Below are 14,802 nucleotides of genomic sequence, written 5' to 3'. Positions count from 1 at the left end.
CATGGATGAACCCTTGTGTCGCACTTGCTCAACTTGTCAGTGTACTGTCAAGCAAAAGTAGGTGCATGATCAACAACGATTGTTCCAGTTTCTTATGCGCCTATGACCTGAGTTTGAAGCGTTACGTGGCCAACTACTCCATTGAACTCCCTTCCCTACTATTGATGTGGCTCTCGCGGAACTGATTGCCGAGGAGACACATCTTCGAGTTTTGAGTTCCTCTTCTTCTGCGATGCCTAATGTTCTTGCTGCTCATGGTCCTACCAATCCACCTTTTGTGCCAGCGCCTACTTCTCATCATCAACCGCCTTCTAGTTACTTTCCAAATCCTGGTACTAGAAAATACAAATGGAGCATTCAATGTCGTTACTGTCATCTTTGGGGCCACTCAATTCAAGATTGCCAGAAAAAGAAATGGGTAGATCAGCATTTACGATCCTCTCGTAATATGCCTACTGTTGCATCTGCTCCTTCTGTTCCTCCGGTCAACAACGCATCATCTACAGAGCAGCAACTTTCAACTATTCAATTGAGTCTTCCTCAACTACTGCAGATGTTTCAGCAACACCAGTTGACTCCATCCACTTCGTCAGGGCAGTCCTCCTCTATCTTTACATTTACGCCATCAGGTTTTGGTATAACTGGTCTTGGAGGTACTTCGGAACATTCCTGGATTTTAGACTCAGGCGCATCATTTCATATGACACCACATGCTTCTTTACTTTCTTCACCTTCTCAATTAAATTCACCTTCACACATTTTTACTGCTGATGGTACATCTCTTTCTGTCAATAATAGTGGTGCTGTTTCACCTAAATCTGATACTTTAGGATGCTCTACTATTCCCTCTGTCCTACATATACCTCGACTCTCTCTTAACTTACTATCTGTCAGCCAAATTACTGATCATGATTGCACAGTGACCTTTGATTCTTCTTCTTGTCGTGTGCAGGATCGTCGGACAGGGACTTTGATTGGATAGGGTCATAGACGTGACTGCCTGTACTACATGGACTATCTGAACCTTCATCCTAAAATTAACTCAGCAAATATTGCTACAACTTCAAATTCTGATCTATGGCATCGTCGTCTCGGTCATCTATCTTCTGATAAGTTTACTGTTTTAGTTCGTAGTGGTGTATTAGGCCCTGTTTTAAATTCCGAATCTGTTTTTTGCATTGGATGCAAACTTGCTAAATTTCATTAAACCTTTTCCTGTTAGCAATTGTATTTCAAGTGCACCATTTGATCTTATTCACTCTGATGTTTGGGGATCGGCACCTATATCAACCCGTGTTGGAAATAAATATTATGTTATTTTCATTGACAATTACTCACGCTTTACCTGGGTTTATTTTATGCATAACAAATCTGAACTTTTTCAATTGTATCAAAATTTCTTTGCCAAGGTTTAAACTCAATTTGGTGCCACCATTAAAACTTTCCGCTCTGATTCTGGTGGTATCTTTCAAATGAATTTCGCCAACTTCTCGCTAAACATGGTACTTTGCTGCAACTCTCTTGTCCTTATACTCCTCAACAGAATGGTGTTACTGAGCGTTAACGCCGACATATCCTTGAAACTGCTCGCTCTCTTCTAATTGATGGGTCTGTGCCTAAACAAGTTACCACGACATAATAGATCGCTGATCCAGCATTTCATTTGAAGAAAAGGAGAGATTATCAATCTCGGAATTTTGGCTGATGCGGTTTCTACCGCAGTTTATCTGATTAATATTATGCCCTCCAGTCTTTTCTCTGGCTTTTCTCCTAGTGAGCGATTGTATAGTAAATCACCATTTTATACTCATTTGCGTGTTTTTGGATGTACTTATCTTGTTCTCTTGCCTCCGCATGAACGAACCAAACTAACTCTGAAATCGTCAATTTGTGTTTTCTTAAGATATAGTCTTGAGCATAAAGGGTACAGATGTTATGATCCTACTGCTGGTCGCATGCGAATCTCTCGAGATGTCATTTTTCTTGAACATTTATCATATTATGCTCAATCTAAGTTAAGTGTTGATCCCTCTGTCGTTTCTTCACCTTCTGTTTTTGATCTTTCATTTCTTGTTAATTCTTCGTCGACCACCACATCTTTTCCCGAAGAGCCCCAACGCATTGTCTCTCAGCCCACTACATCTTCGTCTTCTGTAGAAGTTTCTATAGTACCGGACGACCCACCAATTACTGTTCCTTCCGACGATCAGACGACTACTGAGCACCGCTATCCACTGCGTACTTGCCGCCCTACACAATTTTTTTGTTGTCTTGCCTCTCCTTTTTCTCCACAATATCATGCTTTTCTTGCAGCTATTTCTAATATCTAGGAACCACGTACATACCGCCAGGTCATTTCCATTCCTGAATGGCGAGATGCAATGACCACAGACTTACTGCCCTTCATCGTACTGGTACCTGGGAACTAGTTCCTCTCCCGCCTGGCAAGACTCCAATCAGTTGTAACTGGATTTGTAAAGTCAAGACAAATTCTGATGGTTCAATTGATCGCTATAAAGCTCGTTTAGTTGCTCGAGGGTTCTCTCAAGAATATGGCATTGATTATGGGAGACATTCGCCCCTGTTGCTAAGATGACCTATGTTCGCATCCTTATTGCTCTTGCTGCTTCTTGTATCTGGCCTTTTTACCAACTTGATGTTAAAAATGCCTTCTTACATGGGGATCTTCATGAAGAAATTTATATGCAACCACCTCTTGGTCTTTCCCATTCATCCAGTCATGTTTGTCGGCTTTGGAAGGCTTTATATGGCCTTAAACAAGCTCCCCGAGTTTGGTTTGAAAAATTTCAGTCTACTATTCTTTCTTTTGGATTTCATCAAAGTGAAAATGATCATGCCTTATTTATTCATACTTCTGCTCGCGGGCTCATTGCGTTACTTTTGTATGTTGATGATATGATAATTACTTGCGATGATCTTGATTGTATTCATTCCGTTAAATCCTATCTCCAGCAACAATTTGACAAGAAAGATCTTGGCCCTCTTCGATATTTTTTGGGGATTAAAGTGGCATATAGTCCCCGAGGATATATATTGTCTCAACAAAAATACACTGCCGACTTGCTATCTCGTGCTGAGCTCACTGATACTGGTACTGTGAGTACTCCTATGCAGCTTCACCAAAAACTAACTCCAACTATGGGCGAACCTCTCACTAATCCTACGCGTTATCGTGAGCTAGTTGGTGCATTAGTCTATCTCACTATATCTCGCCCCGACATTGCTTATGCGGTTCATATTGTTAGTCAATTTATGCAGGCGCCTACTTCTGTTCACTATGTTGCTCTTTTACGTATCTTGCGCTATTTGCGAGGAAGTATTCATCAAAGTCTATTTTTTTCTTCCTCTTCCAAGCCTCAACTTCGTGCCTATTGTGATGCTGATTGGGCTGGAGATCTTACTGATCGTTGGTCTACCACTGGCTATTGCGTTTTCTTTGGAAATTCTTTGATTTCTTGGCGTTCAAAGAAACAAGATATTGTCGCCAAATCTAGTACAGAAGCTGAATATCGTGCTATGTCCTCTGCCGCCTCAGAAATTGTATGGCTTCGTCGACTCCTTGGTGACCTCGGTGTCCAGTGCTCTACTTCCACACCTTTATATTGTCACAATCAAAGTGCTATCAAAATTGCGAATAATCCTGTCTTCCATGAACGTACTAAACATATCGAAATTGATCGTCACTTTGTGCGCCATTATTATATTAATGGATCGATATCTCTGCCGTTCATTCCCTCTGCTCAACAACTTGCTGATTTTTTCACCAAATCTCAGACTACTCAACGACATCAATACCTTCTATCCAAACTCTCAGTGTTTACTTCACCTTGAGTTTGCGGGAGGGGGGCGGGGGTGTTACTTTATATAATTATTTCTTTCTTTTTACAAAATATTAGACATTCCTTATATTATTGTATACTATATTAGTTTCCTTACCAATTCATGATTTACCATGTATTAGCTTGACCTCTCTTTATATAAAGAGGTTTTTTGTAATTTATCAAATTAGAAAGAAATATATTTCTTCTCCAATTATCCTTTGTTTTCAATGTACACTATTTAGTAGTGACCATTTTACTAACACAATTTAATGCTGTTATCCAATTCACAAAGATCTACCCAAAGGTAGTCAGGCTTGTGCCGCACCTAATGACCCCGTGGTAGTATGCACTCCCCACGGCAATCCACTTCGGCACCCAATCCCGTACGGGCGAGGATGATGTCGCGTAGGCCACCTCCGGAGTGTCGGCTTGTGGGGAGCGACCCTCACAAGTATGTGCGAATGAGCACAATGGCAAGCAGGCATGATCCACTATATAAGTTCTCAATCGTCATGTCTCAAACATGAAATATACTCTACCAACCTTTAGGTCGGGATCTAAGTCCAATTTCAAATACTAGTTATCAACTAGATTATCACTAAATACATGAATTTCATATTAGTTCAACCAATATATGCCAATTTTAGCTTGTCTATACAAGTATGCTAACCATCATGTAATGCATGTTTCATAAGTTCAATGCATGCAACTCTCTACTTTATAGAGATATAACCTTGTACCCTGATATAAATATATATATATATATATATATATATATATAGATGCATGATTTCTAATAACATAACCATAACAAAAATATAGAGGGAATTCATCCATTTCGGTGAGGTCAAACCCACCGAATACTAGTCGACTCTTGTCCAACCACTCGAGCGAGATGCTCCTAAGTCTCTAAGCACCCTATTAATCAATTAGGATTAATTATGTAATATACCGAAAATTCCGAGTTGCAATGCTAACTTTGATCTAGAGGATCAAAGTAAAGTTTGAACTAGATGTGCATCTTTTCCGAGTAATTCTGGAGGTATAGGAATGATTACCGGAGGTACCAAATTTTTAATATAGAAGTAAGTGTAAATAAAAATAGTGTAAGATACTATTTTTATTGGACTTAGAGAAGTAAAATATAAGTCAGAAATGACTTATCCTGAAATTGGAATGAAAACAAAAGATTTAGAATTTTCTGTAAGAAACGAGACTGATATTTTAGTAGAAAATTCACAGTGTCAGAAAATTATAAAAATTGGAGAATATGTCGGAATTATTTTTATGAGGCGAGATTTAAAGTTTCATGTCATTCCGATACCCGAAAAGTGAAAAATAAAATTTGACTGCTATCTGCTAGAGATTTGGGTCGATAAAGCTTTCGGTGACAAAAAATAGTCCAAACTGAAAAGTTAAGATATCATTCTTCTTATTAATTTTAATCGAACCTGACTGTCAAATTTGAGAGCAAACGGATATTCAGAATGGCTCCAGCGAGAAGTATCATATTTTGAATTGCTAAACTGAAAATTGTATTAGTGTTGGGGGACCAAAATGTAAGGATTAATTCCTGCTTTGTGGGGGGGTTTAAGAGCAATTGTTTGCTCTTATCTACAGGCCAGCACCCTCCACCAACTGATTCGTACCAGGGACCCTCTTCTCTCCATCTCCTTTTATTTCTTTCTTCTTCACTTTCTCTCTAAACCCTAGGGTGTTAGTTTTGTTAAGGAGGTTGATGGAATTTGGTGTCTTGAGCTGTGAAGAAGGTTTAGAGCAAAAATGTAACCTGTGGGAGCATAAGAACTGAGGTAAGCTTAGGGATGTCAATGGGTATGGACACCCGAAATATTATCCATACCCGAACCTGAACGGGGCGGGTTTACCCGAGCTAAACAGATATGGATTTGGTTATGGGTATAGAAAATAAAAACCCGACGGATATGGGTACGGGTATGGATTTTGTATATACTCGACCCGAACCCGAACTCGAACCCGAACCCGAATAAATTATATATTTATATATATATATATATATATGTATACCATTAAACCCTAATAAGTCCCTTTGCCCCATCCGCCATTTCGTCGCCCCCTTCCCCCATCCGCCATTTTGCCGCTCCCTTCCATCTACCGTCCGCGGTCTGCCTCGCCCGTCCCCAATCTGGCAATCCTCTTATTCCTTCTACCGTTTTTCTCTGCCGTCCGACCCGCCCGTCCCCAATCCGGCAATCCCCATTCCCTCTGCCGTTTTCCTCTGCCGTCAGCCCTGCCCGTCCCCAATCCGGCAATCCCCATTCCCTCTGCCGTTTTTCTCTGCCATCCGCCCCGCCTCGCCCGCGGCCCGTCCTCAGATGCCTCGCCCGCGGCCCGTCCCCAGTCCCCATCCGATCGAAGTCGAACCATTCCTCGATCCCTATATTCTTGATTTTGGGTTCGGGTTCGGGTTTCGGGTTTTTGATCAGGGTCGGATATGGGTATGGTTTTTTAAAACCCGTCGGGTTCGGGTTCGGGTTCGGGTTTGGGTATCAACTTGGTATTCGGGTTCGGGTTCAGATTTTTGAAAACCAGACCCAAACTCGACTCGTTGACATCATTAGGTAAGCTTGCTGTTTCTTGGCTAGGGTTTGTGTTATTTACCCTAGAAAGGATTTAGCTTGGGTTTTCTCGGTTGCTAAAGTTTGTAGTTGCCATAGAATCCTAGAAAAGTTATATGTGTTATATGTGAACTTGGGTAGTGAAGAAGTAACCTGTTGAAATTCGAAAACCTGAGGTATAGTTGTTATCTTTTTGTTAAAGTTGTGGTATTTACTTTACAAAGAGGTTAAACAATGGATTTCTTGATTGCTAGAAGCTGATTTTGCCATGATAAACCTAAGGAAAAGCTATGTAATCCTAGAAACTATACTATGGCAGCTGAGAACTAAGATAAATTATCTTATAATCTCAGGTTAGAGATTGATGTAAATCCTCTAAACTATTCAAATTATGAGGTTATTGGGTTGTTAAGGTTTGTATTGTTCTATATGTTTTGATAGAACCTGTGTATGTAGAAAGTATATAGAACTTAAGCTCGAAAATGCAATTTTTTTGGATTGAGGCTCTAGCTTGAAATTGATCGCATAGAATCCTAATTGAGGATGAAACCGACGTGTTGGAAAGCTCGGATCGGCGTTTCGATGAGCCTACGACAAGCTAGTGAGGAAAAATCTCATTTTAGCTTTGTTTGTCGCGAGCGAGGGTTGTGATCGTTCATAAATCACGGAAAGTATATTTCTCGCATTCCGGCATCATTTAAAGGTAGGTGGTGCTTTCTGAAGTCATCGAATGACCTATTATATTTATGCCACTTTTCTGGAGCATATATGTATATGTTAGTTGATATTCATGTATTATAGGGTTGAGCTTGATATGTGATTAGATATAGTTTACTTATATGCTTTGGAAGCCAAATGCATGTGGACAATAGTCAGTAAACATAGAACCCTATTGATGTATGAACTTGTGTTGGGTCATGACAATAGTTAACAAAGTGACATTGTGAATAAACAGCATGATTAGCATTGAGTATTGTGAATGTTAAACAAGGACAATGAACTTGTAAAATGTGTGGCATTAGAACTAGATAAATTGATTAGCATTTAGAGTTGGACATGTAAACCTAGTATAAAGGACTCGTTAAAGTGTGGCATTGTCAGTGTATCCTCTAGTGAGGATTGGATCATACTCACAATAGTCCAATGCTCGAGGTAAGATCACTCCTCCTTGGGCGATGAGCTCCGGAATGGTCATCAACTGGGTTGGTAGCAGGAGTCTCCCCAGTAGACGGTCCCGTCTGGTGAATGTGAAAGTCTCCCCGACAAAAAGGGATTTAGTTGGTGAGTTGAGGTTAACCAAGGGGTTAACTCGTTGATTGGGTAATGGTATATGATAGCATGCATCCATAAACTCCATGAGTTATCTATGTTGTTCGTTCTAGCTTTCTACAGGCATTGTAGTAGTTGCATGATATAGTTGGTTATTATCTGTTCCTTTTCCTTGCCTACATATGCCTGAGTAAACATAGTAGGTGAGTCGGCGAGGTCGGCAGCCGAACCCACTAGGAACTTTGAGTAGTTCTCACCCCACTAACTATGCAGGTTCTAGCGAGTACGGGGTGGTTGAGGATGTGACAGGGACATCTCGCAATAGATAGCGACATCCATTGAGTATAGCTATAACTTGTACATTTCATCTGTTTATAGTTGATGAAAGAAAAATATAAATTATTCATTTGAGAGATGGCAATGTATGTATGTTAAAGAATGTATGTAATTACAATGCAAGCCTTGTATTTGATTTAAAGTAATCAAGATACAATATATGAATGGTTTAGTTAGTTTACTTCCAATTGCTTGTGTTGCTTGCCCTCATGCAAGCCATGTATACTGGAATTTTTTTTGGGCATTTCATTATACATGTTTAGTTGTTGTTGAGCCTTGGGCGAATAGAGGAGGTTCTATTCGTTCATCGTCTGGATACGGGTCCGAACCGACCAAATTAGCAGTCTTCGGGCGTGACAAATTAGGATCTTTCACAACATCCTACATAAACCTTCTCAAACTCCACTTACTATAGGTAGAATCATACCTTATGTAGCACCACACTCTAGATCACACTCCACCTCAGGTTAGGTACTTCAAAACCAACCTAAAAGGGAGTTAACTACTCAGCTAAATAAGTTCAACAACTCAATCAAAAGTCAACTCAAGACTTACTCAAACTCAACCAAAACATATATAGGATAGTAATTAAAAGCCTAAGCTCACCCTTGAGCTAGGATTGAAACCTATATCTTCAGAGTTCTCCTTCTTTACATCAACAGCTCCTTCAAAGCCCTCCAAACCAGCTAATATGAAGAGGGGAAGAGAAAAGCACTCAAATCCATCAACTTTCCTTCATAACTTGGAATGGATTTTAGAGAGAGAAAGAAAAAACCCTTACCTTGTTTCCCCAAGCTCCAGCATAGTAAAAACCAACTAGGGGTCGGTTTGGGGCTTTTAAGAGGATAAATATCCCTGTAAAAATACCAAAAACCCCTTTACCAACTCACTCTGCCGCATTGAGCATCGGTACTCGGGCTGAGGTACTGGTACTCGGCCTCTAAACAGCTAAAACCCGAGCTCTGTGCAACTGGATTTTTATATAGGGTACCGGTACCAGCGCAATGCAGTACCGATACTCAACTCCAGCTTCTCAACCCGAGAGCTACGCAACTGGCAACCCTCTGAGGTTCTGATACCATACTCAGGTACCGGTACTCAACACTCAAACCTGAAAATTTTCAGGTTTTAGTGTCAGTAGCTTATCCGGTCGCCTAATTAAGTTAGATGCCAATAAGCTCTCAAAGCATCTAGAGCAGCTCCAGTTACTCATCTAACACTAGAACCTTGCAATTTGCTAAAGTTCAGTGTACTACAGCCATCTTGTTAAATTCACGGGAGACATGATGGATAAAAAATAAGTCAAAAAATTAAACTAATTCAGTTAGTAACAAATATTTCTAACTTTCCAAGAGATGCCATCTTTCTTTTGGAGAATGTTGTAGGAATTGGTTGAGTTTTTTTTTCAATGATGATATAGGTTAGGATAGCACGCTTGCTTCAAATACTGCCCGCTATAATTGCCCACAATTTAAACATTAATGAATTTATTGAGGGGCAATACATATCTCCTACGAACATAAAATTGCCATTAAAATATTTTGCTCAAAATTGGTTGTGCCATATTTTGCTCAAAACTGGTTTTGCCATAAATATTTCTTTCAACAAAGGAGCCGAGGAGCCATCAGTGTTTAATTTAACTCAAATCCTTTGGTGGAGAGGACCAGCACATAATAGTTTTTATTTAGCAGCGGAAGGAGAATCAACTTTACTATAACAAAAAAAAGCAACTCAAGATTTTCATAGTTGATTATTTTGTAATAGATTGGAAACGTTAAGAATCTTTTTATTGCAGTTTTTTTAGAGAACCTAGCAAACATTAGCAATCAGAGTGTTGAGTTGTTTGCAAGCTGCTTGTTATTCATAGCGACCCACATTAAGTCAACCCAATTCTTGTTTTACTTTTGTTTTTACTAGTTAGACTTTGGGCCTGTTTGGCCTAGCTTCTGAAAAAGTGATTTCTGAAAAAGTAATTTTGGTTTGGAGAAGTGATTGTGCTTAAAAGCTATAGAGCGTTTGGTGGAGTTTAGATAAAAGTGATTTTTTCTGAAGTGATTTAAAAAAGCTGTTTGGCAAATTAAAAATTTTGAAAAAATATTTGAACAACGCTATTTACATTTTAAAAAATATATTTAAATGTTTAACTTTAAAATTTAAATTTTAAATTAAATTTAAATTTAAAATTTAAAATTAAAATAATATGAAATTAAAATATAAATTTAAAATTTGAATATTTAAAATAATAAAATTTAAATATTGAATATTTAAATTTAAATTAAAATTTGAATATTTAAATTTAAAATTAAATTTTAAATTTTAAATTATAAAATTTTAAATTTATAATTTGAAGATAAATTATAAATTTTTAATTTTAAAAATTTGATATTTATAATTTGAAGATTAAAATTTATAATTTAAATTTTAAAAATTTTAATTTTTACATTAAAATATTTAAAATCTAAATTGTCAATTGAAATTTAAAATTTGAAATTTGAAATTTAAATTAAAATTTGAATTTAAAATTTGAAATTTGAAATTTAAAATTTGAAATTAAAATTTGAAAATTTAAAATCTGAAAATTTGATAATTTGAAATTTGAAATTCTAAAATATGAAATTTGAAATTTGAAAATTTGAAATTTAAATAAAATTTGAAATTGTAAAATCTAAAATTTGAGATTTGAAATTTAAAATTAAAATTTAAAATTTAAAATCTATATTTCAAATTTTAAAATTTAAAAGTTAAAATTTAAAAATTTTAAAATGAATCTGAAAATTAAAATTTAAAATTTAAAATTAAAATTAAATTTAAATATTAAAACTAAAATAAAAATAAAATTTTGATGTTTAAATCCAAAATCAGAATTAGTTTTCAAGAAGCAGCTTTTTTCTGCTTCTGATTCTGAGGCCTTCAAAATTAGTTTTCTGATTCTAAATAGCAGAATCAGATTTTAAAAGTGAGTTGTCAAACGCTCTATTGAGCCGAAAATCACTTTTCAGCCCAAAAGCGCTTTTTAAAAGCTAGGCCAAACACCCTCTTTGAAAATGTTGTTTGTCTAGTAGAATGAATACTTAAATATCGCGGAATGTCTCTTTTGTCATGCTAGCTTGTAGAGGGCTAGGAACCATGTATAGGACTTTGTTCTTATTGCAAAAATACATCACTTTTTTGAATTCTATAGATTTGATCTGAGTTTTTAGTAAACTTACCACCTTATTCCTCTTTCTCTCTCTTTTCTTTCTCCTATTCGTTTTTCTCTGCCCTTTTCATCTCCCCTCTTTATCTCCCCTCCATCTCGTTACTCGAGATGAGTTTCTTTTTCGGGGTGTTCGTTTGTGCATCCCACGTGGTACGCGATTTCGTTATTTGGGAATTGCACGCAGGAGGCTTAGTTGGACATTTTGGTCGAAACAAAGCTATTTGTATAGTTAAGGATTGATTCTATTGCTCAAACCTCAAAAAAGATGTTGCGTGCGTTGTGATACGATATGGGACATGTCAAAAGGCCAAAGGTGGTCGGAAGAATGCAGAATTGTACATGCCTCTACCTGCACCACATTCTCCTTAGCAAGACCTGAGCCTGTATTTTGTTTTAGGTCTACCAAAAACTATTAGAAGGCATGATTCGATTCTTGTCGTAGTTGATTGTTTTTCTAAAATGGCTCACTTCGTTCCTTGTCGTAAGACGTCTGATGTTACTCACATCGCAAAACTTTTTATGGCTAAAATTGTACATCTTCATGGATTACCAAAATCATCATGACTAATAGGAATGTTCGCTTTGTTAGTTATTTTTGGACAATATTATAGAAAACTACAGGCACAAAATTACTTTTCTTTTCTTCGCATCACTCGTATCGTGATGGTCAAGCAAAGGAAGTCAATCGTTGTTTGGGAAAACCTACCTTGATATCTAGTCAGTGATAATATTAAAAATTGGGATCTTATCCTACCGCAAGCCAAATTTGCATATAACAGTTCAATCAATCAAACCACCGAAATGAGCCTTTTAAAATAGTGATAGGATATGATCCAAGCAAACTGATCGATTTAATTCTTCTGCCTGTAGAACAAAGGCCTAGTGAACATGCATCTTCATTTGCACAGCATACGGGGGATTTACATTATGAAATTCAATGAAAAATAATTTTAAGTAATGAAAACTATAAGAGGGGAGCTGATGCTGACAGGCGAGAAAGTTGAATTAATTAATGAAGGAGATTTGGTGATGGTGTGGATTAGACAGGAGAGGCTTCCGCACTGGACTATTAAAAACCTATATACAAAAAACATGGTATGTTTAAGGTTCTACAAAAAAAACGACTAATACCTATTTATTGGACTTACCATCTCATGACATGGAAAATCCTACTATTACTATCCAGATATACAAAATTCATTGTCCCATTCGTTTCCATCTCCACTTGTCCCAAGAACCCCATTGCAGGAAAAGAAAAATGATGTCGAGGCGATCCTTGATGATTAGATTGCATCAACGAAGGATGGCAGAGAGCATAGCTTTTTTATCAAATGGTTATACCGGCATGGTGAACATATGACTTGGATTTTAGAGGATGAACTTAGCGGTTGGACCCAAGCCTGTATGATGAGTACATTTCCAACAATTGGACGGAGTCGAATTTTTCAAAGCAAAGAGAGTTGATGTGGATCGGGTTTTTTCGGGTGTATGAATATCATCGACGCTGCAACCGCATTTGTACTGTATGGCTTGATCAACCCGAGATGGGTTCGGGTTGAATCGAACCTATGATATTTTTTCTACGGTCCCATCAGAGAATGCAGAAGCATATCAGTATATGCTTTTACCCCAATTCCATTTTATCTAATAATATCACATGGGCCTCAATACCAAACTAAGTCTAATCCCTGTATAGGTAGGGCTGGCAAATGAGCGAGCAGGCTCGCTTTCGACTCGCGTTCGACTCGATATTTGGCTCGCTCGAGCTCGACTCGAAATTAAATGAGCCGAGCTTGAACAAAAAAGAAGGCTCGAAATTCATTTCAAGCCGAGCTTGAGCATTACTCGGCTTGTTCGAATTAGGCTCGAAAAGCTCGAATATATATATATATATATATATAGTTGGACTGGGCTACTATTAGTAGCAAAATCTCATTGTTGCTACCAGTTTTTTAGCCTTTGGATCAACTATTTTCATTATTTCTAACTATTGGATTAAATACTATAACCCAGTGGGGATCACACATCCACCCGACCGCTACAATTTCTTCAATCAAAGGGTAAAAACTGATAGCAAGAAAGCAGCGTTTTACTATATTATCCACATTAATTAATATATATATATAATATATATATATATATATATATAATAATATATGATATAACTATTATATTAATATATATTATATATATATATATATAATATATAAAACTACTATGACTATGAAGTATAGAAGAATCGGTGGCTTACTCGATTTTTTGATATTTTAGATCAAACTCCTTAATCATTTCTTATCTTTGGACTAATACTCATTATACCTTGTAGCGACCACTCAATCTAGGAGTATTATTTAATCTTAGTGGGACCGCAATCATCCCAACCATACAATCTTAATCAAAATGTTCAAAAATTCATGAAATCATCAAAATCATCTATAAATTTCGATACGGCCATAAGTTCTAGACACTATATATATAATATAGTATATAGATATATATAGAGTGAAGTGAATGCTATCCGCGTAGCAACGTGGCTCCGTTGCCACCTCATTTGTTTGATGATGGAGCTTTCAAATCGACCGATCGTACCTTTGAACATAATCTATATCACTTTGAAAGTATAGCAATTAAAATTACAAATCTTTTCGACATCCAATTTACCTAATAATCAAGAAGGTTTCAAAATTAACTAATTTAATGTTAATAGAAGGGTTCTCGTTTAACGGTAAACTTAATCCAAATCATATGAATTTTGGTTAGAAAATCTTAAACTATTTAAACAACATCTATCCTCGATCATGCAGGTTACAAAATTTCATCATTGCTTCTTAAATAGGATATTTATTTCACCATTTCTTTTTACGCCCACTTGATGGACAAGAAAACAAATCGCGAAAAAGATGAATTTTGATTCTAATACTCAAGTATAATAGATCATTTTCAAAACGGGCCGATCGTCGATTTGGAGCTCCATCATCGAAAACCAAATGGGTGGCGAACGGTCCCGTTTGCTACCGATAGTATTCCAGCTCAACATCCCTCACTCTCTCTCTCTATATATATATATATATATAAAAATAATTAATTAATATAGCTATATATATATATAATATATTTTAATTATATATAAGCTGAGTGAATAATCTCAGTTTAGTTTAAATTGGGCCAATATTTTTTATCCATAAAAACAAATCCAATAGACAAATAAAAGAGCAAAATTTCACTAAATTTATACATTTTTCCTTTCTTTCTTTTTTTCACAGAGCTCTAAATTTTCTCTATATAATTTATTTATTTTTGACCGTATAAATGAAAATGAATAATATGGAGATTGAAGGTGGAAGAGAAGATATGTGGGGCTGAAAAGATTAGATATTCAACTCATAAATTATTTTTCTTCATATTATAATATTATATTTCATATAATTATTTTGTACTTTGAACTATTAGACATATTTTTGTATCAAATTATAGATAATGTTCTATACAAATTAAACTATTGATTGTATGATGTTGGGAATTTCAAGCGGCTCGTTTAGGGCTCGAGCTCGCTCGACTC

General features: G+C 36.6%; 1 protein-coding gene across 1 annotated transcript; it reads left to right on the top strand.

Moving 5' to 3' along the window:
* Positions 2,593 to 3,852, top strand: LOC109725561 (uncharacterized mitochondrial protein AtMg00810-like). Its single transcript, XM_020254803.1, has one exon. It carries the CDS (start codon positions 2,593 to 2,595, stop codon positions 3,850 to 3,852), a length of 1,260 nt encoding a protein of 419 aa, XP_020110392.1.

The sequence above is a fragment of the Ananas comosus genome, linkage group 20, assembly GCF_001540865.1.
Source record: "Ananas comosus cultivar F153 linkage group 20, ASM154086v1, whole genome shotgun sequence".
Lineage (NCBI taxonomy): Eukaryota > Viridiplantae > Streptophyta > Magnoliopsida > Poales > Bromeliaceae > Ananas > Ananas comosus.
Note: the sequence above shows the minus strand (reverse complement) of the source record. Positions and strands in the feature narration are given on the sequence as shown.

Bases quoted from the DNA above. Each gene is read 5' to 3' on its own strand.
- LOC109725561 (XM_020254803.1), top strand. From the start codon at position 2,593: ATGACCTATGTTCGCATCCTTATTGCTCTTGCTGCTTCTTGTATCTGG.